This window comes from Acinonyx jubatus, chromosome C1 (genome assembly GCF_027475565.1).
Source record: "Acinonyx jubatus isolate Ajub_Pintada_27869175 chromosome C1, VMU_Ajub_asm_v1.0, whole genome shotgun sequence".
In the NCBI taxonomy this organism is placed as follows: domain Eukaryota; kingdom Metazoa; phylum Chordata; class Mammalia; order Carnivora; family Felidae; genus Acinonyx; species Acinonyx jubatus.
In genome coordinates, this window is record NC_069381.1 from 9,054,647 (window position 1) to 9,080,992 (window position 26,346).

A 26,346-nucleotide genomic window follows, 5' to 3' on the forward strand; every position below is an offset into this window, starting at 1 on the left:
GAAGAATGGAAAAAGACATACTGAGCTAGGCCTAGTCATAAGAGAGTGGAATCATAAGAGAGTGATTCACTGATAGTGATTCTGATTACCATCAGAATCAATTGCAGAGCAAAGCATATTACCAGGATAAGGAAGAGAATTCCCTAACGATAAAAGAGTTTGTCGGGAGGCCATAACGATCCTATTTACGTACCTGATTGTGGGGCTTTGAAATATAGGAAGCAAAAATTGATAGCACTGAAAGAAGAAATGAACAAGTACATGGTTATAGTAGAAGATTCCGTTGCCCTCTGTGAATAATCAATAGAATAAGCACATAAGCAGCAAGTAATCACAGCCGTACTAGATTTGAATAGCACTCCCAGCCAGGTAGGCCTAATTGACATTTATCCAGCAGTCCACCTAGCAACAGCAGAGAACACGTTCTTCTCAAGTGCAGGTGAAACATTTCCAAGAGAGACCCCATTCTGGACGAGGAGACAATTCCCAAGGGCAAAAGGACTCAAGTCACACGGTATGTCCTTTGATCACAATGGAATCAAATTGAAATAACAGAAAGATAGCTGGAAAAATCCCCCAAATGTTTAGAAACCATAAAACACACTTCTGAATAGCCCATGGGTCAAAGAAATCAATAGAAACCTAATAGAAATTAGGAAATATTTTGAACTGAATGAAGATGAAAACACGACATCTCAGAATCAGCGGAACGCCACTCACTGAACCTGTACCGAAGTGAGATTTATAGCGCTAGATATTAGAGGAGAAAGGTCTGAAAACCATGAATTCAGGTGTCATCTTAAGAAACTGAACAACAACAACAAATGAAGCCCAAAATAAACAGAAGAAAGGAAATAATGAAAATCCCAATGGGAATCACTGAAAAAGAAACCAGCAACTACAGTAAAAAAACAAAACAAAACAAGAAAACCCTCAAAAGCTGGTTCTTTGAGAAGATCCGTAAAGTTAGCAGTCCTCTAATGAGTCTGATCAGGGGAAAAAAAGAGAAGACACAAATTACTGATACCAGGAATGGGAGACGTGCCAGACAAGCCCCAAACGTGACAGTTCTCTGGGAATGGAGCTTTTAGGGGAGCTGGAAGCTGGTCCCCGCCCCTCCCCCACTGGCTGCCAGGGTGCGGGGCGGGGCTGTTGGTATTCGAGGCCTCATTGGACCTGGAGAAAGCGGATGGGAAAGGATCATGGGAACGCCACAGAGCTCACCGTTCTTGCTGAGTTTCCAGTAACTGATCCCTGGGTCGTTGCAAGCCTTTGGTTGACTCGGAGTTCTGAAAAGGTTGATTTTGACAGTTTCTGCCAGTGTTTTGTTGTCACGCTAAGACAGCTCTTCTCTGGTAGCATCACACTTGCAGGCCTTTATCCCAGCCTCCACCAGGGTTGACGTGTCCAGGAAAACACTTCCTGGTAAATATTTCCGGAAGGATCCAAAGACCTAGACTGTACTTCCTTCCCCAGGTGGGCAGCCTCCTGCTCCCGCTCACGGCATGCACTTGCATCGCGCCGAAACCCCCTTTCAGAAAAATGTTTTCTTTTATCCTGTATCACAAAGAGCAGATAGTTCAGGCTAATCACATCCCATTTGTTTGAGGACAGATAGAAAGTTAATATCTTGTGCTTCTAATTTCTTTGTCTTTCATTTTTGACCTTACAGAGGAAGATCCATGGAGTCATTTGTTCTTTGTGAATTTCATTAACTTTTTAATTAAAAATTTTTTTTTCTACTACAATACCTTTTGATTTAATGTGTGCTGTAAATCATAGAAAATAGATTTGAGTGTTTACTATGATTACAGCACTGTGAGGATGAACATTTAAAAATAGAAAATACAGTCCCGTCCTTAGGGAGCATCTAATCTAATTGGAGAATAAAACTAGAATTCCTAACTCTGACACATCTTGTATCAAATATGTTTGGGGAAAGAACAAAGGAGAGGTCAGACCAGGGTGAGAACTTTCCTGTTCTTTCCTCTATTGGATATGACAGGTGATTCATTCACTCAGTAAAGTGTTAAGCATCAGCTGTATCTGGAGATACAGTCATAACTCAGAAGATGAGGTTTCTGCTCTCTTTGGGTAACAGCCGAGAGAAGAAGTCAGCCAATAAATATGCAAGCAAGTGAATAAATAATTAGCAGCTGTGAATACAGTCATAAAGAATAGAGCGGGATCAAGCTGCTTTTTAGATCAAGTGGCCCTGGAAGGTTTTCCTGAGAAGTGAGAGCTGAATTTCGAAGAAGACATTGAGCGAGCCATGGAGAAGGATTTGAGGGTAAAAAGCATTCCCTCCGAATCCAGAGCCTCTGAGTGGGGAGAGTTGCCCACTTTTGAGAAACAACTGGTAGGCTCATGTGTGGGGGTCATAAGAGAGTGCTCTGTGGAGGAGAGAGTGCTCTGTGGAGGAGAGTGCTCTGTGGAGGAGAGAGTGCTGTGTGGAGGAGAGACTGCTCTGTGGTGAAGACAAGGAAATGGGCAGTGTCTACATCCCCCAGGCCATGGGGAGAAGTTTGGTTTCATCCTAAGAGAAAGGGAAGCCACTGACAGGTGGAAAGGAAGGAGGGGCATGACTTGATTTGTATTTTTGGAAGACGAGTGTTGCTGCTGTGGAGGGGAGTACACAGTAGGGCAAGGACGGAAGTGGGAAAAAGTGTTCATGGCCTTGCCCTTACCTCTGCACCTCGACAGCCAGCAGTTTATACAAAGGGCTGTGTGGCAGTCCATGTGATCTGATGGAAGGGTCGCAGGATTTGTGCCAGAAATGCCTGCATTTGAATCCCAGCTCTTCTGCCTACTAGCTCTGTGTGTCTGGACAAGTGACTTGATGTCTCTAAGCTTCTGTTCACGTGTTTGTAAAATGGGGAGGAATAATACTTAGCCGTTAGAGTGGTAGTAAGGGGTATGCTAGGTGATGTGTGGAAGTACGCTAGGGGTTCCCAACAGATGTTCTCTTTCCTCCTCCTGGTACGGAGTTTTGGTGGCAAACAGAGTGGAGGTGGCTGCTTCCTGCAGTGAGCCTTCTGACATCCGTAAACATGGTGGAGTGTGGCGTGCATTCTCAGTTATGGTGCTGACGGGCGTGGGTGATTAGAGCCATCCCTAATGCCACTGACATCACTGTTTCCTTCCTGGCAGGGACTTGACTTTAGGACAGACCACCGTTTCCATTTAGTAGCCACTTGCGCTACTGATGCCCTGGTTTTCGTTGCCTAGTGTCCGTTCACTTCATTCGTCAGTAGCATGGTGGTTGGGAGCGCTGGGCTTGGGGTCAGGCCGACCTAGAGTCAAGTCGTAGTTCTGTGATTGACCAGCTGTGCAGCCTTAAGCAAAGGCCTCGGGTCTCAGCTTCTTCATCTGTGATGTGAGGACAGGGATAGTCCTCAGGAGGTTGTGGTGAGGATTGCAGAGTAGAGCCCAGACTCTAGTAACTGACACCCCCGGTGTCCCATGACTCGGTGGTGCAAGGTCCCATGCGTGCAAGGAGACTAGCTTGGTGCCCAGATAAAGGGTAGCTTCTGTTGTCATTCCTGCTGCAATCAGTGCTGGCCGTCAGTGCAGGTATATTTTTCCAGCTGCCGTTGAGACACAGTAACATGGGTACTTTTGAGTATCCTACGTGTGACGAGACCCCACTTAAAAGTAAAAACTGAGAACGGAGCCATTGTGTGTTCTCGTTTTGATTCGCTGCCTTCTCGTGCGTTAGGTGGACAATCAGCTCATTGGCACCACTCAGCCCTTCATGCTCTATGTGACTCCCCTGAGCAACGAGAATGAGGTCATTGAGACCGGCCCTGCCGTGCAAGTGAATGCGGTGAAGTTCCCCAGTAAGAGCGCGCTGACCAACATCTACAAGGTAGGCGGGTGGGAGAGGCTGGCGGGTCTGGCACGGTGGCAGGGGGGTGATTTGTTCTCTCAGCCGGGTCTCTGAGCAGCGATGAGGGGTGTGGCTGGGAGTCGTCCTGTGGGGTTGGGGCACGAGTGACTTACCCCACGGTGTCGAGGAATTTACAGCAGCTCTTCTCACAACTGTGATTTCGATGACCTTGTGCGTGATTGTGCCGAATCCATATAGGCATACAGGCCAGAGTCTGTATTCATCGAAGCGAAGTCTGTGGGAAAGCATAGCATCGTCCAGATTGGTCAGGACCAGGCACGATCCAGATGTGTTCTGAAAAGAGAGTAATTAGAAAAGGAGTGGTAGGAGGGGTCTGCCCTCGGGACACATGTGCTCTTGGGTAAGCTGCCACACTGTTTAATAAAAGCAGGTCGCTTTCTTTCGTAAAGAAGTTTCCGTGTACAAGCTAGCTGTTACAGCAACAGATTCTGGAAAGGTGGGAGCCAAGAGGTTGCTTCCCATATTTCTGGCCCTTTGTCACCAGTGCCAGTGGGGGCCAAGCCTGTATGCGGCCCTCAAATCCTACTGCTCCTTAAAGTAACTACTGTCCACGGAAACTCAGTGCCACAACGCTGTCCGAGGCAGTGCATCTGCAAGTGTGATCCCGACAGAGGAGACACGGATGCCCCAGAAACCAAACAACAGGGTGGTGAATTGTCTACTGAACATCTGGGATTTTTGGCTAACTGTAACAGTATAGAGAGAGAGATGACCCAGGGATCATTTGGCAACGTGATTATATAATCCCATGAGTGAAGAAACCATACCATTGTCATTTGGGGCCTTCTTACTGGCACAGGTAAGAGTTCCTTCTGGCGTTTACACTTTTAATCAGAATTTCTTTATCTCTAGCATCTGATGATCACGGCTCAGAGATTCACAGTGCAAATTGAGGAGAAACTGCTTCTCAAGCTGCTGAGTTTTTTTGGCTATGATCAAGCAGAATCAGGTACCGTTGAATGCTCTAGGTGTGTGTCTGGGAGTTGACCGAAGAATGGCATTTCTTAGTCTGCTTATGAAAACGGGTGGCCTCTGGGTGCCCGACAAGCTCCCTTTGCACCTCACAACCTGAGCCCGGAAGCCAAGGCTTGTGTCTCAGTGGTTTTCTTTCCGGGTACGGCTTGTTGACTGCAGGGCTGACATGGGCCCGAAGGAAGCTTCTCAGAGGTATCCCGGAGTACCCGGGGGTAAGCCTTTGGGAAACAGCACACTTTTCCTCTTTGTAGTGTGTTTTTCTGACTCGTCTGCTCTAGGATAACAGAAATGATGTTAGTCATTTAGCAAACCACTTTGTTTCCTAACCTTTGTTTATTAAACAGACTCAGGGCCAAGAATCAGAAATCCCTTCGGCAGTTCCTTTGGTTTAGATGAGGAAAAAAAAAATTGGCTAGCCTTAACTTCTTACCTTTTTACAATCATACCCTTATGCCTTAATGTCATTACCAGGCTTTCTAGTTACTGGACTCTTCTGTGGAGAGGGGAGTAAGATAAGCTATTGAAAACCTAAATTTTTCTAGCAGTTGCTATAGAAATCATTTTGCTTTTGTCTCTTTATTTTAGATACCTCCTCATGGCCTTTGTAAGACTGTATATAGAGCTTAGAAAGAAGTCAGTAATGCTTAGTCTTTTGAAGACTAAACCAAATATCAAATATCGAGCCTGAAGAAATTATAAGATAGACTTATGTTTATGTGCCCACATTGGCTAGAGACAAAAATCACTGGGGACATGTGTACATATGTACACACATACAAACAGTGCAAGACAAATATTTTTGCTCTTTAACCCAGACTTAGAATTTAAACTTTAAGTGTAATTGGGATCAAGAGGAAGATCCTATCTGTTGAAAACTGTGTTTTCCACTTTGGATTGGAACGCCAATACCTGTTTGCATTTGGACAGCCACTTGAGGGCCTGCCTGCCACGTGGCCATTCTCTTTTGGCACCTTCCTGGGAAGTTTTACTTTAAATTCTATTGGACATGGTGTTCTCGTAGGTTTCTCTGAGTAAATTTCTCACCAAACATTGTAGAAATGATTTAGACTTTTGTAAAATCCTGGCCTGTCTTTCACTGGGGCGTCTCCACTTTCTATAACTATTTCTGTTCCCTGAATACAGATAAGCAGGTGTCTGTCGCAGTATCGTTTTCTAAAACCTATTTCCTTTCTTTCTGTAAATAGAACTATGATAGCTGATGGTATAAATTTGTTTGATAGGCAGCTTTGTTCAATCTCCTTGGTTTTATTTCTAAGGCACGTGAAGCCAAGTGAAAATAAGCTGGCCGGATGGGTGTGGGTACAGGAGAAAATAACCGAGCCCATTACTGTGTGCGAGCCCATGTTAATCCTTTTTACTTCATGAGAAGTAAAAAAAAAAAAAATCTGCCTTGACTCCGCTACTTTAACAAATATCCACCATTTGGGAGAGAAGGTGCTTGCTTACTGCCATGATGTCACTTCTTTAGAGCCTGCAGTCTGTTTTTCTTTTAAGGCACTCTGTTTCATTCAGCTGCATTATTTAATTGGTCATGTTGTTCATTATGATTCAGTTAAACTACACTCCAAATACAAAATAAGTTCAGATAACCTGGGTCGTTTATAATAATCATAATAATAACAACAGCAACACAGTTTCTAGAAAACTCATTGCCAACAAACACGCCCGTGGCCTTTGGCTTCCCCACCTGCATTAGTTTTTCCAAAGATGACATCTGCCAGATGGCACAGCGTCGCAAATCAAAAGGTTAGGCTATTGTACTTTTTCGGTAAACAACATGAAACAGATCTGCTTTTACAAAGAAATGACATCAGGATACCGTACACGTCACCAAACCCTGAAAAACTAAGTTTACAGAAATAGATATTTACATTTTTCTGTGAATTTTTTTCAACACGAACACAAACATTGGAATTATGAGACTTCAGGAGGTTCAGTTTTGTTTTGTTTTGTTTTTTGTTTTGTTTTGTTTTGTTTTGTTTTAATTCACCGTTTTACTTTGTACCAGAGGTGGAAAAGTATGATGAAAACCTCCATGAAAAGACTGCTGAGCAAGGTGGAACACCAATTCGATATTACTTTGAAAATCTCAAAATCAGCATTCCCCAGATCAAGCTGAGTGTGTTCACCTCCAACAAGCTTCCATTGGATCTTAAGGTGAGCTGATACCTGGGTAAGTTATAAAATGACTTTCCCTGGAAAAGAATGAATGTGTTTACTATTGGCCTTTTCTGTCTAGTATCATCATTTGTAGCAGATATTTTTCCAGGTTTCCCGTTTTGAAGGTTTGACGTGTATATGTATGTATAGGTATGTATGTATGTATGTATGTATACTGTATATACATATGTGTATGTATAGTATGTATACGTATATGCGGCTTGTTTTTTTTTATGTTTAAGTATGCCTTTGCTAAAGATTGAGGAGTAATGTGAGTGAACAGAGAATGACATAAAACCCATCTGCCATCTGTTTAGCTCTTGGCATTACCTCAATGAACTAAGAACCTACTTTCCTAGGGCCACTCCCAGATTCAGGAGAAAAGCCACAACCAAGATAGTATCTTCCTTTTGTGCCAGAGCCCTGCCTGCCTGTCCTCCTAGTTCTCTCCTCCTGAGTATGCACCTCTTTGTGAAGGGTTGGTACTAGAAACGTCTACCACCTTCAAGAAACACACTCAACTGCATACCACTGAGATGTGGCCTTGCCTACCACCATATCTGAATGTGACACTCCTGCAGATCATCCTGATACGCATTTGACAGAGAGACCCCGAATTTCATCTTTGTTTGCTGCAATATGATCTACTTTGAGGGATGGGGATGGGATTTAAATCCAAGTCTATGCGACTGTAAAGTTTATACTGTGCTGTACTATGCAATATGCTATCTAGATGCCCCTCCAGAACGTAAGGCCTGAGAAAATTAAACAAAAAAATTTTTTAGTGTTTTTTTTTTTTTTTTGAGAGAGAGATTGCGGGGGGGTGCAGGTGGGCAGTGGAGGGGCAGAGAGAGGGAGACACAGAATCTGAAGCGGGCTGCTGGCTCTGAGCTGTCAGCACAGAGCCCAGTGTGGGGCTCGAACCCACGAGCCATGAGATCATGACCTGAGCCGAAGTTGGATGCTTAACCGACTGAGCCATCCGGGTGCCTGGGGCCTCAGGGAATTTTAGAGCTGTAAGAGTCTTCAGCGATCCTCCTGCTCAGTGAACAAGGATGTTGGAGTTCAGCGCGTTCTTCTACTCAAGCCTGTGGAGGTAGATGTAATGGGAACAGGAGTAGGACCCGGGTGGTCGTTAGGTCTTTGCTTAGATTGCGTCTAAATCTGCCTCGCTGCAGCTTGACCCCATTGCTTCTGGTTCTTTCCTTCGTTGCCCTCGCAGACGGTTATCAAGGCACTCATCTCGCCACTAACCACCAGCCGAGGACATCTCCACTGCCCCATGCTGCCTTCTTTGAGATGCCACATGATGGTCTCTCCTCTGAGTAGGAATAGCTATAGACCTGAACAAATAAGGAATCAACTTGGAGTCGTAAATTCAGATGCCTACGGGGACTATGGCAGCAATGTATTAAGTGAAGCGGTATGGTGGGGACCATTGCACGCGGGGCGTGCCCGCTTCGTCTGAGGGGGCAGCCTCGGCTCAGCTCCAGCCCGTTGCTGTCATAGGGTAATGTGAACCCAGTGTTGCCGGAGCTTCAGATTTTTAAAGTGAAGCCGGAAATCTGGATTTTTATGTGGAATCTCCTGGTTTTGAAACGTTGGCAGCTGATTTGAGTTGTTTTCTTTAAAAACCTTGCGGGCCTAACAAAACACATGTGTGGGCCTCATGGGATGCAGTCTGCCAACACACAACTTCTAAAATAGACGTATAGGTAACGAGAGAGTATAGTCTGGTCGACGCCAGATCATACTTGGTAGGGCGAGGGTGACTGCTTCAGTCCCGCGGCGAGCCGGGCGTGAGCCGTTGGGAGCGTGCTGGGCAGGACCAGAGTCGAGGGGATTGTTTGCCGCCAGGGCGAGAACAGCGCGGTGTGCCCTTTCCAGCGGACTCTCCTGTCTGCTTGATTGGCTTTAATTTCATGTTTCCCAGGAGACTGAAGATACTTACAATTAGCATGCGAGTGGGGGGAAAATCCATGGGAAAACCACTATCTTGCTAATATCCCCAAGTATCCACTTGACTTATGTGACCCTTTGGAATGGGTTTGTTTGATAAAGTGTATATTCCCTCAGAGCACCTGGCACTCGCCCAACAAACCAATGTTAAGCATTTCCTGAGAGTGAAGGACTTCTTGCTTTTTAAATCCTCTTCCTTAGAAACACAGACACCTAACTATTCCTTTCAGATTGCTCCCAGCAGAGAACTTTCCCCCAGACTGCCAAATGCAATATGGCTTCTTACAGCTGAAGTAGCTCCAGACCCCCAGTCACATGGTCTCCGTGCCTGCGTGTATGCTCCACGATGAACTGGGAACCGGTTAAGTTGAATGTTTCGTTCGGCACTGTTCTGAGGATCCGTTGGAAGGTGTTTTCAAGCGATTGTTAAAGAAGTTGAGCGGAGCGGCCCTGTCCTGAGGTGTGGGGCGGGGGGGGGGGGGGCACCGTGATGGGGGCACATCCGTGTCTCAGGCAGGGTGTCAGGGAATTGGGGCTTCAGAGTTAAATTCTCAGCCTGTGGGAGTCACCGTTTTACTGTGTCTCGAGTTCTCCTGGTGGAGTCAGGGGCTCATAAAATAATGTCATTTATTCAGAGAGTTTCCTAACACAGTAATATCCCCTTATTAGTAGCTCTTGGGAAGAGCGATATGCTCTTGGAGATGAATATGTACTGCTTAAAGTATGTACTTAGGGAACGGAGTGCTGTCCCAGAATGGGAATCACAAGAGTCTGACTAAAAGGTAACCATGTCTTTGGTATTGAAGGAATAATTATCTTGATTCTCTTGACTCCAGGCCAGGAGTGAGGCTGTCAGAAATCTCACGGGGAAGCCTCTTCAGGTTTATGCTGAGGGTACATTATTGCCAGATATAGTGTCTGTTGAGAAGGACTCGGAGCAGTTTCCCATCTGCTGTCTCGATTGGATTCCTTTCTCCGTGATGGGAGAAGGGGGAGATAATAGTTCCATTTCACAAGTGCACACACATTCCTCCCTTCCACCCCCCTCCCCATTATACTCCCAAGCGTGTGTGTTAGAGGGTAGCAGAGTAATATCGAAAACGCCAGGTAGTTCATATGTACTTTGGTTTTTTTCAAGATCAAAAGAAGCCAGGAGCCTTTAAAAGGTTTCACGAGGTGGCCTCCAGCATGCAGTCCGTTTCCCATTTAGAGCATTGGGGTATTACAAAAGAAGGGCTTTAATTGAGCAATCTAGTTTGGAAGAAAACCCACATTTTAATGGTCAGAGAGCAAGAGGGTGGGGGTGAGGGGGAATTTCAAACAAAGACACTATTTAAAAAGCCTAAAACTGTCTTCTCAAAGGCTTGAAATAATTTGTTGGGAAACTTCAGACCCTTTACTTTTTTCCTCCCCTCCCTAAATAAAAACCAGATTTGTTAAAAGGAAAAAAGATCCAGTATTGTTAATTGTATTTCAGAAAGTGCCAGAGAGGGAAATATCCCTGTAGTTTTAAACACTGTCCCGGGAGGGAAATGGGCAAATACCCTGCTTCACATAAACAGTCTCTATGTACCATAAATAAACCTTTAAAGAATGAATTCCAGACAGTTTTGTTTAGTGCAGGATAAACTAAGAAAGGGAAGGACGTGGGCCAGGGACTGGCTTGTGATCCGAGACCTTATGGCATATGGACAGGTATTTCTTCTTTCGACTCTGTAAAGTTTCTGGAAGACTTCAGCGGTTTTCGTCTGGAGGAGGTAGGAATGGACAGTGTCCTAGTTTTATTGGGAACTTCTGCGCACACGTTGCTTTCTCCAGAATCCGTTTTATAACAGGAAACTGTCTGCTCCTTAAGTAAATAAGCATCAGCTTTGTATACTACTGTACTTGATTGGTCGGTCACTGCGGGGAAGAGCCCTGTTTGGCTCTTTCCCTCTCCTCTCTTTTGCTTTGACCGGAACAACCTGAAGGTGGCAGGATAAATCGTACCAAAGGCTGCATCTCTCCGCTTTTTCCAATGTGGAGGCCCCAAGGCATAAATGACGAGGTAAAGAGTTTTACCAAAGGGCCAGATATTTCCTTGGTTCGGACAAAGCACATCAGCCATTCAGAAAGGGGATGGTGTCTCTCGTGAGGGTTTTGACAACTTGGTGGAGGTTTCAAAGTCTTTGCTACTCCGAATGGTACCTCATCTTCAGTATTTGGTTACGATGAGGAAGTTGGGGTAAAAAAGCTTTTGCCTTAAGCCTTTGTTTGGATCTCACTTCCTCTTCTCTGAGACGAGAGTAACGTTCAGGGTTGGATTGGCAAAACAAACTGCCGAACCGACGTCCCCACCTTTCCCGGCAGATTTATTGTGGGGCTCTAAGCAAAGCCGTTAAGCCCGCTGGGCCTCAGTTTCTCTGTCACCAGCACGTGGATGGGTGAAGCACGCGTGAATGAACAGCAGAAAGTTTTTCAAGAGAAACAACATAATCCTCCATTCTGATCTTCATGCTTTCCACCTACCAGGTGGTTACTTTTGTGCCAATGAGCACGTGCAAGTCGAAAATCTCCTAATAACTAACTGCACGAGTTTGGGTCATCTACTTAACATTTCTCCGGCTTTATTTATTTAAAAAAATGAGAGGGTTAGGCTGAATTAACCTAAGAGCGCTCTTAATCTCTAAAAAGTTTTGTTCTCACATTATGTAGTAGGAGGTTTCTCGTGACTTCCCGAGACCCCAGATCGGGGGGCCTTTTTTCCGACCTCATGTCTGTAGGGTCCTCTGCCGTATTCGGGATCGCGGGCCTCCCCATTCCTTTCTGGTTCTCCTCTTATCTTCTGTTTGTTTCTTTGTCTTCGTCACAGCTTTCTTCTCCTCTACTTCTGACCCCTCTGTTGAAGGGCCATCCTTTTCCTCTGAGAACCAATCTTTTCTGCCGTTTATCACTTTGCCCATTTTTTAAATCCTATTACTGGTCTTTAATCACCTGTAATTGTAGAAGCTCTTCATGTAAGTTTTGTCTTTGATGTAAGCTGCAGGTTTTTTCCTTCATTTTTTCATTTGTCTTTTTGCTTTACTTTTGATGTATATATGGGTTCTTTTTTAATCCTATAAAAGCTTTTGATTTTTATGTTGTCAAATCCACCAGTCTTTGACCTTTTTGAATATATGTTTGGAGTCCCAAAAAAGTTTCCCCATTCTATGGTTTTAAGCAGTTTCTTCTGTATTTTCTTCAGTTACATGATTTCATTTCAATTAAACATGTTCTTGTCCCAAAAGAATCTAAGGCAGCCTCTGAAAATACATGCTAAAAGATGAAAAAATAAAGGAGAAAATAGAAGGTTCATTACACATGAGGTGTTACTGTAAAGACATTTAATTTAGTGGGGCAATATATAGATGTTTTAGTAAGTGCTGTTAGACCAACTAGATAGCCATATGGAAAAATAGAAAATCAGATGGATTATTTACACTGTATATAAGGAAAGATTCAATGTGGATCAGAGAGTTACTAACATTATTAGCATGAAGAAGTGTTTTCAGGGGCGCCTGGGTGGCTCAGTCGGTTGAGCGTCTGGCTTCGGCTCAGGTCATGATCTCACAGTTTGTGGGTTCGAGCCCCGCATCAGGCTCTGTGCGACAGCTCAGAGCCTGGAAGCTGCTTCAGATCCTGTGTCTCCCTCTCTCTCTGCTCCTCCCCCGCTCATGCTCTGTCTCTGTCTCTGTCTGTCTCTCTCTCTCTCTCTCTCTCTCTCCTTCAAAAAAAAAAAAAAAATTTAAAAAAGTGTTTTCACATTCAAAGAAGAGTATTTCGCATACTCTCTAAAATCCTTGCAATATCAATCTTGTTAAAGTTTGTTTTTTTTTTTTTTTTAATGTTTACTTATTTTGAAAGAAAGGGAGAGTGAGCAGGGGAGGAGCAGAGAGTGGGAGGGAGAGAATTCCAAGCAGACTCCATGCTGTCAGCACAGAGCCTGATATGGGGCTCAGTCTCATGAACCGTGAGATCACGATCTGAGCCGAAATCAAGAGTCGGATGCTTAACTGACTGAGCCACCCAGGAGCCCCTCCTCCCCAATCTTGTTAAAATAAAGTATGGTGGGGCACCTGGGTGGTTGGTTCAGTTGAGCGCCCCCGACTCTTGATTTCGGCTCAGGTTATGATCCTAGGGTCATGGGATTGAGCCCTGCATCAGGCTCCATGCTGGGCATGAAGCCTGCTTGAAATTCTCTCTCTCTCTCTCTCTCTCTCTCTCTCTCTCTCTCTCTCTCTCTCTCTCTCTCTCTCTCTCTCTTTCTCTCTCTTTCTCTCTCTCTCTCTTCTCTCTCTTTCTCTCTCTCTCTCCCCTCCTTTCCCTGTTCACTCTCTCTCTCTCTCAAATAAAAAATAAATAAAATAAAAATATGCAATTGGAAAATAGACCAAATCTGGAAATTGTTAACTGGCTTATAGCAAACCAAGATTAGCCAAGAATTACAAGAAAAGCTCGATAGAAAAAAAAAAACAAACCCAAAAGTCTGCTTGAAAGTAATGGAAAGCTACCAAGATATCTAGGACTTGAGAGTCCAAGATTTATGTGAGGAAGGAAACTTGATAAGTGAGCCCACCATTTACTCTGCCTTTACTCTTGAGATAGTTCGAATGTGTAACTGGTATGTGTTGAAAGGCAGAGAAGTCAAGCAGAAAGCAGCTGCCAAAAGGCAGAGAGTCTGAGTAAGGCTTTTGGTGGTCTCATGGGACTGACATAGCAAACACTAGATAGATACTAAGCTGGTAACTGTTGCGCTAGTATCTTAGAGAGAAGGGACAGGCAGAATAGAGACCCTGGCGGTCTGAGCTGCTGTATGTCTTGAGGCAGGTGCCAGTCTCTAGGTAACCTAGTCTGAGAGAAGCCGAGCAAGAAGTAACAGTTGAGAGGTGGGAAAACTAAGTAGACCTTTTAGCAGTTTTCTGGTGCTGGGGAGAGTAAAAGAGGAGGAACAGAATTGGTTGTCAGTTGAGACAACTGGCCTGAAACTATCCCAGGCCTTAGAAAGACTGAAATAGACCAAGAGTTACAAAGACTGAAATCCAGCCTTGAGAAAGCCCAAATCTTGGTTGGATGAAGCCTCTTTAACCGCCTACTAGAAACTAAAGACTCATGCAAAGTCTGTGAAAGTTTTAATTTTAATTTTTTTTTTTTTACATTTATTTATTTTTAAAAGTTTTTTTTTTTTTTTTTCCAACGTTTATTTATTTTTGGGACAGAGAGAGACAGAGCATGAACGGGGGAGGGGCAGAGAGAGAGGGAGACACAGAATTGGAAACAGGCTCCAGGCTCTGAGCCATCAGCCCAGACCCCGACGCGGGGCTCAAACTCACAGACCGCGAGATCGTGACCTGGCTGAAGTCGGACGCTTAACCGACTGCGCCACCCAGGCGCCCCTACATTTTATTTATTTTTGAGAGAGAGACAGAGCACAAGCAGGGGAGGGGCAGAGAAAGAGGGAGACACAGAATCTGAAACGGGCTCCAGGCTCTGAGCTGTCAGCGCAGAGCCCAACACCGGGCTCAAACTCACAAACTGTGAGATCATGACCTGAGCCGAAGCTGGACGCACCACCCAGGTGCCCCGAAAGTTTTCATTTTAAAAACAGACACTAGAAGCAGACCCACAGATAAACCAGACATTGGCATTATCAAACACACAATATTAAAGAGTAACTGTATCTGTGTCTGAGAAGTTTACTAGAAAACTATAATTTATATTTTGAAAATAAATAACAAAGGAAAATTATAGACTGGAATTTTTTTCATGAACATGGAAGAAATCTGAACAAAATATTAACAAAGCAAATACAGCAATGAATAAGAAAAAATATAACTAAATTGGGTTTATTCCAGGAATGTAAGTGTGGTTTAACATTTTCAAATAAATCATGTAATTTACCACATTGACAAAATAAAAGAAGAAAAAGTATTGTCTCAATAGTCGCACAAAAGCCTTTTGACAGAATTCAACATCTATTTATGATAAGAACTCAGCAAGCAAAAAATAGAAGGGAACTGCCAGAATCTGATAAAGTATATGTATAAAAAAGCTACAGCAAACATACTCAATGGTGAGATACTGAAAGCAGGGAAGGTGCTCATTATCCCTACTCTTCAGTGTCTTACTGGAGATTGTAGCCAGTGCAATAAGTCTAGAAAGATTAAAGAAGAAATAAAAGGCATAAGAACTGGACAGGAAAATGAAAATTTTATTATTTGCAGAGAGCATAAATATGTACCTAGAAAATCTAAAAGAATGCGCAGAGAGGTTGTTAACTGAATGGATAATTTAGGAAGGTCACTGGAGATGGTGTACAATGTCAGCCACGATTATAGAGGGAAGGAAAATTTTGAAGGATGTAATTTACAGCATTGTTAAGAAAACATCAAATCCAGTATCATTATTTATTGCTGTGTAACCAGCCACCCCAAAACTTAGTGGTTTAAAACAGTCATTTTATTCACAATTCTGTGGGCTGGACTCTGTTGAATGCTGGCTTCTGCTGGACTGACCTGTGGTTACTCATCTGGCAGTCAGCTGAGACGGACTCGTATACGATGACCTTACTTATGTGTTAGGTGTTAGGTCTTGGCTGTCAACAGAACCTCCTTCCACATGGTCTCTCAGCTTCTTCACGTGGTGGAAGTATCAAAAGGGCAGAGCAGAAACTCCCAAGATCTGTTGAAGCCTGGGCTCAGAGGTCACACAGTGTTACCTCTGCTGCGTCTTATTGACTGAAGCAACTTACAAGGTCAATGCAAATGAAGTCGTCCCCACTACTGTTACAAGATGTAAAGAATATATGGCCATTTTTAAAGTAATCTCTATACCCAGTGTGGGGCTAGAACTTACAACCCTGAGATCAAGAGTTATGTACGCTCTACCAACTGAGCCAGCCAGGTGCCCCTGGCCATTTTTAATCTATCACAGATACCTAGGAGTAAATCCAGCAAAGGTTATATGCAAGACCTCTGTATGGAAAACAATGGAATGTTATTAAGAGAAAAGTGAACTAAATAGATAAGGGGACATACCACATTAATACACTGGAAGACTCCATACTGTGAAGCTGTCTTTTCTTCTCAAATTGATCTATAGATTCAGTAAGATCTTAATGAAAAATTTAACAACTTTTTATGGCAGATTGACAAGCTGATTCTAAAATTTATTTGGAAATGAAAAGTGCAAAGAATAACCAAGATGATCCTAAAAACAAAGTTGGAGAGCTTATACTCTCAGATTTCAAAACTCATTACAAAAGTATAGTAATTAAGACAGGGTGGTATTGGCAGAAGGCAGGACAAAATGAAGCAGAATTGAGAAACAGATACGTAAATATGGCTAGTCACCTTGTGACAAAGTTTACACGGTACTGCAGTAGGAGAGAGGGTGATCATTTCAGTAAATATTACTTAGGCAAGTAGATATCCATCTGGAAAAAAAATGGATCTTGATTTCTGCTTCACACCATATAAAAAAAATCAAGTCCAAGTAGATTATAGATGTAAATGTGAAAAGTTAAGCAATAAAATTTTTTTAGGTACACACAGGGAATATCTTTATGACCTTGGTGTAGATAATAATTTCTTACTGAGGAAACAGAAAACCCTTACCATAAAGGAAAAGATTGGCACATTGGATTTCATTAAAAAAGAATATCTGGGGGCACCTGGGTGGCTCAGTCGGTTAAGCAGCCGACTTTGGCTTGGGTCACGATCTCGCGGTCCGTGATTCAAGCCCTGCGTCGGGCTCTGTGCTGACAGCTCAGAGCCTGGAGCCTGTTTCAGATTCTGTGTCTCCCTCTCTCTGACCCTCCCCTGTTCGTGCTCTGTCTCTCTCTGTCTCAAAAATAAATAAACGTTAAAAAAAATTAAAAAAAAATATCTGATCATCAAAGAACACCTTTCAAAGAATAATAAGTCACAGAATGGGAAAAGAAAATTGCAATACATCTATTCACCGGGGACTTCTATACCGAATGTATAAGAAAAACTCCTACAAAGCAATAAGAAAAAAACAGACAGCCCACTACAAAAATGAGCAAAAGACTTGAGTAGGCACGTCACAAAAAAGGATATCCAGATGGCCAATATGTGTGTTAAAAGGTGCATTCTTCAACAGGAAAATGGAAATTAGAGCCACACTGAGAGGGGTGCGTGGGTGGCTCAGTGGGTTAAGCGTCTGACTTTGGCTCAGGTCACGACCTCATGGTTTCATGAGTTCGAGCCCCATGTTGGGCTCTGTGCTGGTAACTTGGAGACTTATTGGGATTCTCTCTCTCCCTCTCTCTGCCCCTCCCTCACTCACACTGTGTCTGTCTCTCTCAAGTAAGTAAGTAATATAAAACTAAAAAAACAAAAAACAAAACACACTGACATACCGTTACACACCCGTCAGAATATTTGTCTTTTAAAAGGCTGTCTATACCAAGTGTCAATGAGGGTGTAGAATAACAGGAAATTTCACAGGCTGCTGAAGGGAGTATAAACCAGTTCAGCTGCTGGGGACAGCTGTTTGACAGTGCTGTATATACTAGGGTCGAACGTGTATGTTCTTTGTGACCCAGCAGCTCCACTCCCAGGTATGTATTCAAGAAAAATGCATACAAATGTGCTCCCAAAGACGTGTCCATGAATGTTCATAGCAGCATTGTTCATAATAGCAAAAATTTGAAACAGCACAACTGTTCATCAACAGCAATGGTTTAATAAATTGTGTTTTGTTTATATACTGGCATACTGTGTAACAATGAAAATTAAGCAACTGCAGCTGTATATAACAACCTAGTGACTCTCACAAACTTAACGGTGACTATAAGAAGCCACCGTATGAAGCTAAGGATATTCACGTCTATGTGATATATGTTACTTTGGGTGACATGTATATTTTTTGTCCTAATATTTTACTTTTATAATTACAGGGAAAATCCTTATTTATAAACATCAAAACCTTGACTCTCATTGGAAAATTGATATGACTTGTAGTTTTCACAGAATCCAAAATTATAGTGCCCTGGAAGGCCATCAAATGGCTAAAGTATGTCATTTTCTTTCTTCCCTAACTAGGCCTTAAAAAGCACGTTGGGATTTCCACTGATTCGGTTTGAGGATGCTGTGATTAATCTGGATCCATTTACTCGGGTACATCCCTATGAGACCAAGGAGTTCATCATCAATGATATCCTCAAACATTTCCAGGAGGTGAGCTTTGGAGAAATACTTAGTGGCTGGAGCACAAGCAGAATGTTTGTTTTGGTTGTTTGGGAATTTTGGTTACTAAGACATTACTGTCGAGAACCCAGTTGAACATTTGCTGTTAGGGGTCAGGTCACAGCCCGCGAAGCCCATACACATCATGAAAATCCTCAAACAGTGTATTTAATTTACAAGCTGCTGGTCTTGTCCCTCAGGGAACTGATCTCGGGGGCTTCCACTGGATTCGTAACAACTCTTAAGGGTTTAATTGATGCTTTGATGGTGACAAAATATTGTGACCTCTCTATTTACTGGACATGGAGCAACTTTTGACAACCACATCAGTGTTCTTGGAGCCTGTGAGATCCTGCCCTAGCGTTGAACTTCAATTTTTCTTTTTATCAAGTTGGACATTTTCTGTTTTGTATTTAGTATCCAGATTCTTCGATAGATAGGTCAAGATCATATCAAATTTATTAACTGTCTAAGTTAAAATTCTATTCCTGCTCCCTTTTCTCCCTCCTCCCTCCCGTGTCCCTCCTTTCCTTCTTGGCTTCCTTCCTCAACTTTCCTAATTGGTGATGTTTCCACTAAACTGCAAGGAGAGTGACAGAGCAGATATCCCTGGAACCTGGAGGCAGAAAGTAGAGGGTTGCTGGCTAGATCTGAAACATGCCTTCTTTATGCACCACCCCCTGCCGATTATAGGGGGCGCTACCAATATACTCTCCTCCCTCATTTTCCTTCTAAAACTCTCCCTGCTGCTGCTGAGTTCCCTATTTGTAGAAACATCAGAATGTGATGTATATACTAACACATGTTTGTAAAGAGTCTTTCCTGTTTGAGAGCTTTTATTTATTCTTCGGAATAGCTTCGAGGCGTATTTCTGAGTCCTGGAAGTAATCTCTGGGATACATGCGTTGGGAGAGCTTAGGTGGAGTTCATGAAAGCCTAGGAACTTGCAGTTGATGAGAATTCAGAGGTCGTTGTGGTGTTGATGAGAATGGGGGACAAGACCGATTTCTAACCTTTTTGCTTGGGACATTCTACCTGCAAGTATCACCAGGTGCTGGTTTTCATCTTGTCTTTCTGCTCCATTTGACAGGAACTCCTCAGCCAGGCAGCTCGGATCCTGGGATCAGTGGACTTTCTCGGCAATCCCATGGGGCTTTTGAATGATGTTTCCGAAGGGGTTACTGGACTGATAAAGTATGGAAATGTCGGGGGCCTTATCAGAAATGTCACACATGGCGTATCAAACTCTGCTGCCAAGGTAAGGAATTAAAGGTGAAATTCCATCGTCATTAACCTCATGGGGTCTCTGCGCTACCGTGATTCCTGCCATAGCTGATAAGCTGTGAGAAGTTACGGCCTTTGCTTTGTTACCTGCCTCCCCTCCCCTCTGATGACCGGGCACCAGGTCCGCTGTACAGTATCTCATCTTCTGTCCATCACCACTGCCTTCCCGGGCTCCGCTTGTCTCTTCCCTGGGCCACTGCACTGGCCGCCTGACCCCCTGGACTCCACCGCAGCCTGCACGGTGCCACCAGAATGAACTTGCTTTTTAAAGCCTAGGATTTGAGGGGCGCCTGGGTTGCTCAGTCACTTAAGTGTTGGACTCTTTCTTGGTTTTGGCTCAGGTCATGATCTCACAGTTCGTGAGATCAAGCTCCGTGTCGGGCTCTGTGCTGGCAACAGGGAGCCTGCCTGGGATTCTTTCTCCTCCTCTCTCTCTGCCCCTCCTCTGCTTGTGTGCTTATTCTCTCTCTCTCTCTCTCTCTCTCTCTCTCTCAAAATAAATGAACTTAAAAATTAAAACATAGGATTTGATGAGGTACCTGGATGGCTCAGTCACTTAAGTGACCTTTGGCTCAGGTCATGATCTCACTGTTCGGGAGTTCGAGCCCCGCGTCGGGCTCTGGGCTGACGGCTCGGCGCCTGGAGCCCGCTTCGGATTCTGTGTCTCCCTCTCTCTCGGCCCCTCCCCCGTTCACGCTCTGTCTCTCTGTCTCTCCAAACCCTATAAATAAATGTTAAAAAAAATTTTTTTAAGAACAAAAACAGAATTTGATGGTGTGGTTCTCCTGCCTAAAATCTGCCAGTTACTTCCCACAGGTTGCAGGACAAAGTCCAAACTGAAACAGGCTTCCAGAGCAGCAGAAGGAAGCACAGTGGTGTAATCCTCCTGCATCCTTCTGTCTGCTTGACTTGTTCACCAGCTCCTTGTTTAGGGGACGTTTTGTTATCCCGCAGTTTATTTTTTGGCAGGAGCTGATTTTACGTGTGAAGGTGGGAAAGGGGAAGGTAGTTGCAGGGGAACTGCTGTTGGACGAAGCCTCTGCTTCCCTCCCCTCCCCTCCCCTCCCCTCCCCTCCCCTCCCCTCCCCTCCCCCCACAGACTGTCCTCCTAGAGACTGACCTTCTCCTCAAGGAATCAGGTCTGAGAAAGCACCTGTGCTCTCAGCTTGTTTCCGGTAGAACGTGTGTTGTGGTGGAATCGCAGGTGCACCTGTGCCGCGGGCCACGAGGACGTAAAGCTGGCTTTAGCATAAAGAGGCTTTAATGTTGCCACACAGGAGGCTGTCTTGAGGGGCAGATGAGAAAGTGAGTTGAACAACACTTTGTACTGCACGGTGATCTTGGTAACAGTGTGAGAGCTGGGAATTGATTCCTGTTTTCTAAACTCTTTTCTAGAGATGATAGTTCTTTATTCAGATCAGTGTCCAGTACGGTAGTTCTACCAAACAGGTTCTGTTTGGCTTGTGGTTCAAGATAGTGCTGTTACTTTTATAGCAAGGGTGACAGAGAGGCAGGAGAGACGTTGTTGTTGTTGTTTTAATGTTTGTTTTGAGAGGGAGAGAGAGGGTGAACAGGGAATGGGGGTGTACAGAAAAAGAGAGGGAGAGATTGAGAGAGAGAGAGAGAGAGAGAGAGAGAGAATATCCCAAGCAGGCTCTGTGCCATCAGTGCAGAACCCGAGGCGGGGCTCAACCTCATGTGCTGTGAGATCATGACCTGAGCTGAAATCAAGAGTCGATGCCTAACCGACTGAGCCACCCAGGCACCCTGGAGGAGAGACTTTCTTTTCTTTCTTTTTTTTTTCTCAATATATGAAATTTATTGTCAAATTGGTTTCCATACAACACCCAGTGCTCATCCCAAAAGGTGCCCTCCTCAATGCCCATCGCCCACCCTCCCCTCCCTCCCACCCCCCCATCAACCCTCAGTTTGTTCTCAGTTTTTAAGAGCCTCTTATGCTTTGGCTCTCTCCCACTCTAACCCCTTTTTTTTTTCCCCTTCCCCTCCTCCATGGGTTTCTGTTAAGTTTCTTAGGATCCACATAAGAGTGAAAACATATGGTATCTGTCTTTCTCTTTATGGCGTATTTCACTTAGCATCACACTCTCCAGTTCCATCCATGTTGCTACAAAGGGCCATATTTCATTCTTTCTCATTGCCACGTAGTACTCCGTTGTGTATATAAACCACAATTTCTTTCTAAATCATGGTTGGGAAACAGACTCAGGTTTAGAGTCTGAATGATCATGCCCACTTCTGCCTTGAACCGTTTCTCACTGGGACCTTGGACCCTCACCCCCCGGCGACACGAAGCATCACAGTGGTGGTGTGGATTGCCCTGCGTTCTTTTAGCTACTCAACGTGGTATAAACAGATGCACTTAAATATTCACTTGTAAATGACCAGCTACAAGGTTTTATTTAATTTGATGAAATTCTAATTAACCTAGAAAGCCTCCTTGGTTTTATAATTACTTTCTTGGTTTTTGTACCCCTGGGCTCTGCTTTAATTTGAAAAAGAAATGCACTTTTGGTTTATTGTGAGGCCTTCCTCAGCTGGAACCGAAGCTACCTACTTCACAGGCTCACTGTAACGATAAAATGAGATAGGATGTTATGAAAACTTTGAAAAATATAGACTGGACAAGAGAAGTGGGTCCTCACTTTGACTCTTACATTTGCATTAACGTAAAATGCTTAGACGTTAGCCACCAGGGAACCATTAACGCCCCCAAAATGAAAGCCAAAGTGTTCCAGTCTACAGAGGAGGAGGGTCTCAGGCACAAAGAGTGGGAGAATCAGACTCCATCTGGGCCAGTTTGGCAGGGATGAACCCTCTGTAGTTAACGTACACGACAATGAAGAAGTTGGAAACTTGCCTGTGGCCTCCGCACACAGGTGAGACGTTGTATGGGTTTCTCCAGAGTATCTGTGTAACATCCTGGTGAGAGGGGCTGGCCCTTTTTTTTTCTTTTCTTTTCTTTTTAATGTTTGTTTTTGGAGAGAGAGGCAGAGAGAGGGGGAGACAGAGGATCCGAAGTGGGCTCTGCACGGACAGCAGAGAGCCGGATGTAGGGCTCAGACTCACAAACTGTGAGATCGGGACCTGAGCCGGAGTCGGAAACTTTACCGACTGAGCCACCCAGGTGCACTGGGTGGGCCCTTTCTTTATTCTCCCTCATTTGTGGAAGTCTCATTTGTTCCTTCGTTCTTCTGCTTCCCCTGGAAAACTGTCTTTGAAGCCTGCAAGTCCGCATGAGAATATAACTTATGCAGAAAGGGCAGGATGCTCCTTAGTGCAGCCCCCACCCCCAAGTCTGTATGAAGCCCCAGGTGGCAGTGATCGTGCATTTTTTTTTTTAAGGTTTTTTTTTTGTTTGTTTTTTGTTTTTTGTTTTTTTTTTTTTGAGACAGAGAGAGACAGAGCATGAACAGGGGAGGGGCAGAGAGAGAGGGAGACACAGAATCGGAAGCAGGCTCCAGGCTCTGAGCCATCAGCCCAGAGCCCGATGCGGGGCTCAAACTCACGGACTGTGAGATCGTGACCTGAGCTGAAGTCAGACGCTTAACCAACTGAGCCACCCAGGCACCCCAGTGATCGTGCATTTTATTGGATATCATGCTTTATATTGTCGTCAGACTTGCATAAGGGGACTGCCTTCCGGGACCCAAGGCCTCTTGGATGGGAACCCTGCTCCCCATGTGGTTGGGGTCCTTCGTGTATTTCCCTTGCGTTTAGTAAGCTAATCAGTGTTGGCGTCACAGGCTGCTACTCAGAGGAATTGCTGTGTACATTTATATTGATATCAAGAATGCTGACTGTGTTATAAAAATTATACCTAAGATGAGAAAACAAAGAAAGTTGACATTACCATTTCTTGTTGGAAACGGTGGCTCCCAAAGCCAGGTCTGTCAACTGAATACCCACTCAGATCATCTGTGATTCTGTTTGCATGTAGTTTGGCTAAAGATCTCCATTTTCTTGAAGTTTTGTGGGTTGAAATCAGACCTTTCATGTTGCTTTGGGGGAATGTTTTGTTTGCTTTTGTGTGTACACGAGAGGAGTTTAAGGAAGTGCAAATGACCACAATAATCAACTGTTGGCCTGTGGGAAGTATGCCTTTAAAGAGTGCCCGAGTCCTCATGATTAAAGGGGTCAGAGGACAGAACTGCACCTCACCACACCCGCCAGCCAGCACCACTTGGCTGCAGAGACCAAAGGGCTATAGCCTTGGTGCATTGTGCTTTGAGTGGAGCGGAGAAGCTCCATAAACCTCTTGAAAATAGTTAGAAATATTGTATATATGTGTATTTTTCTGGAGCAAGGATCTAAAGTTTTTATTGGGTTGTCAGAGAGGCTTATGCCTCCCCAAAGATCATGCAGCATTATTTGCAGACACAGGGAGGTGCATTGAAGGGGAGCGTAGGGCTGGCAGCTGGGATACCTGGGTTCTAGCCCTACACCTGCCTTTAAGTAATCTTTTTTCTCTGTTAACCTTGAGGTCTTTTTTTTTTTCAAACCTACGAAAAGATGATGGTAATTCCCTTCATCCTGCTGACCTGAGGAGCAAAAGAGATAAAGTATATGAAAACCAAATGAGAAGTTAAAAGGTAATTCATTCTGGGGGCACCTGGGTGGCTCAGTCGGTTAAGCGTCTGACTTTGGCTCAGGTCATGATCTCACATCACAGTTCACAAGTTCAAGCCCTGCGTCGGGCTCTGTGCTGACAGCTCAGAGCCTGGAGCCTCCTTGGGATTCTGTGTCTCCCTCTCTCTCTGCCCCTCCCCCTGCTCATACTCTGTCTCTCTCGCGCTCTCTCTCAAAAATAAATAAAACATTAAAATTTTTTTTTAAAAAAGGGAATTCATTCTGTCCCATAAGAAGGTGATAGATCCACAGGTCTTACTTGTCTCTGGACAGATGCTGTGAATTATTCACAGCACATTTTTTATTTCAGGTTCATCATATCCACTTCTGGAGTATTCTTCATTACAGTTTTAGCTGTTACTTTATTTAATTTATTTTTAGTCTCAAGGAAATGCAGCTGGGAAGTAATCTGTGCCCTTTACCCCCTTTATTTCTCTTAGCCTTTACTTCTCATTGTCAGCCCCAGAAACTGGCTTACGGATTCCGAATCTAAGGTGATAGGACTTAAGGACTGGCCGCCAAGCCGTGAGCATGTGTCCCTTGACTCCCTTGCCTGGATTTTGGCAAAAGTACTCTACCTCTTTGAGTAGAACTTCAAAGATCTGAACCCCTTCGAAGGCCATGACAAGATGATCGCTCCTAGAGTCCTTTCTTGGAATATGGTCTCTAAAGCAAAGTACAGCATTTCAAATTCTACGGTTATGTCAGAGGAACAGGTTTCTTTCTGCAGCATGAGCTGCAAAAAGCATATACTTTTACCTGGTTAGGTGTCACTTGAATATCTGTAAGACCTTCTCCTTCAAAGCCAGAGAATTGAAGAGATACCCATTGAATAAATTCCCTCTCTTATATAGACTCAGATTTTTTCATGTCTGTGATTATTGTGTAATATTTTCATATACTTACAGGAAAATGACATAATTATTCTAAAACAATAAAGTGTTTTTTGAACTGAGAAAAGCTCAGATGTCAACCAGAGAGTGAACGATCCCTTCTCTTTCCTGCCCCTGTAGAAGCTCAGCGTTTGCTCTAGACAGCTGTCACTCAGTCTTCCCTCAGGAAGCCGGCAGCACCTTGGTCTCTTCCAGCGAAGGGCAGGGGCACTTCTGATCAGCACTAATGGAACCCCTGCTCCATTCTGTCTTGCTTTCCATCCTTTGGCTGGTGTCTTTATCAAGGCAGTATGGGATGCTTTTAATCATGGGTACCTTTTTGATCCCAGGCATCTTTTTTTGGTTTTAATTTCTATTTTGAGAGAGAGAACGAGAGGGAGAGCAGGCAGGGGGAGGGCCAGAGGAAAAGAGAGAGAGAGAGAATCCCAAGCAGGCTGCACACCCAGCGAGGAGCCCAACGTAGGGCTCCATCTCAGGACCATGACATCATGACCTCAGCCAAAATCAAGAGTAGGATGCTTAACTGACTGAGCCACCCAGGTACCCCTGATCCCAGGCATCTTTTGACTTAGGTTTATGAATGTAAATATTTTAATAATTTTCTCTGTTTTTAACTGAGGGTATCTTCATCAAAATCATTAGATACTAGAATTCAAGGTTCATGACTCACTAGATGTTAATTTTGCTGACAACCTTTGCATTTGTACGGTAGGCTCATTTCTTTCTCTTTTGCTTTATGGCATTTGTTTCTACCAAGCCCAAATTTCCCAGGTCAAATCCTACACATCTAAATTTTTGTCAAGGAAATGGGAGTTTTCTGTTGGTTTTTGGTAAATACGTTTTATTCTGTGTCATTTTCGTCATTGTTTTATTGTTTTAAATCGGTTTGGTTTGTTATGAATTGGATAAAGACCTAATAGTTTTACGTTATTTCTTGGTGCAAACAGCTTTAGCAGGGAAAAGATAGAGGAATAAGGTTGAAACACCATGCTTCGTTATGGAACACTTACTAATTTATAGGCATTTATTGACCACCTTCTGTTTGCCAGGCCTCGGGATAGAACTCTTACATACATTGTCTTCATGTTAATCTCTACCCTTCAAATCAGGAAATGAGTCCTAGAGTGTGAAATAATTTTTTCAAGGTTACACAACTAAAAATGACAGGGATGGGTTTGAAACCAAGTCCAGCTATTTTGAAAGGCCTTGGTTTCTTTTCCCTACGTGATGTTTTTTTCCCTTTGTGTGCGTACGGCTTTCTTCCAGGCAC

At 43.9% G+C, this 26,346-nt stretch overlaps 1 protein-coding gene across 10 annotated transcripts in view; it reads left to right on the plus strand.

The window, feature by feature from the left end:
• VPS13D (vacuolar protein sorting 13 homolog D) overlaps positions 1 to 26,346 on the plus strand; it is a 256,101-nt gene that overhangs the window by 149,678 nt on the left and 80,077 nt on the right. For all 10 annotated transcript variants that reach the window (XM_027060372.2, XM_027060377.2, XM_027060374.2 and 7 more), the window contains 5 exons: positions 3,719 to 3,868; positions 4,763 to 4,859; positions 6,915 to 7,063; positions 18,109 to 18,243; positions 19,343 to 19,510. In XM_027060372.2, coding sequence (XP_026916173.2) covers positions 3,719 to 3,868; positions 4,763 to 4,859; positions 6,915 to 7,063; positions 18,109 to 18,243; positions 19,343 to 19,510 — 699 coding nt within the window. The remainder of the gene's footprint in view (positions 1 to 3,718; positions 3,869 to 4,762; positions 4,860 to 6,914; positions 7,064 to 18,108; positions 18,244 to 19,342; positions 19,511 to 26,346) is intronic.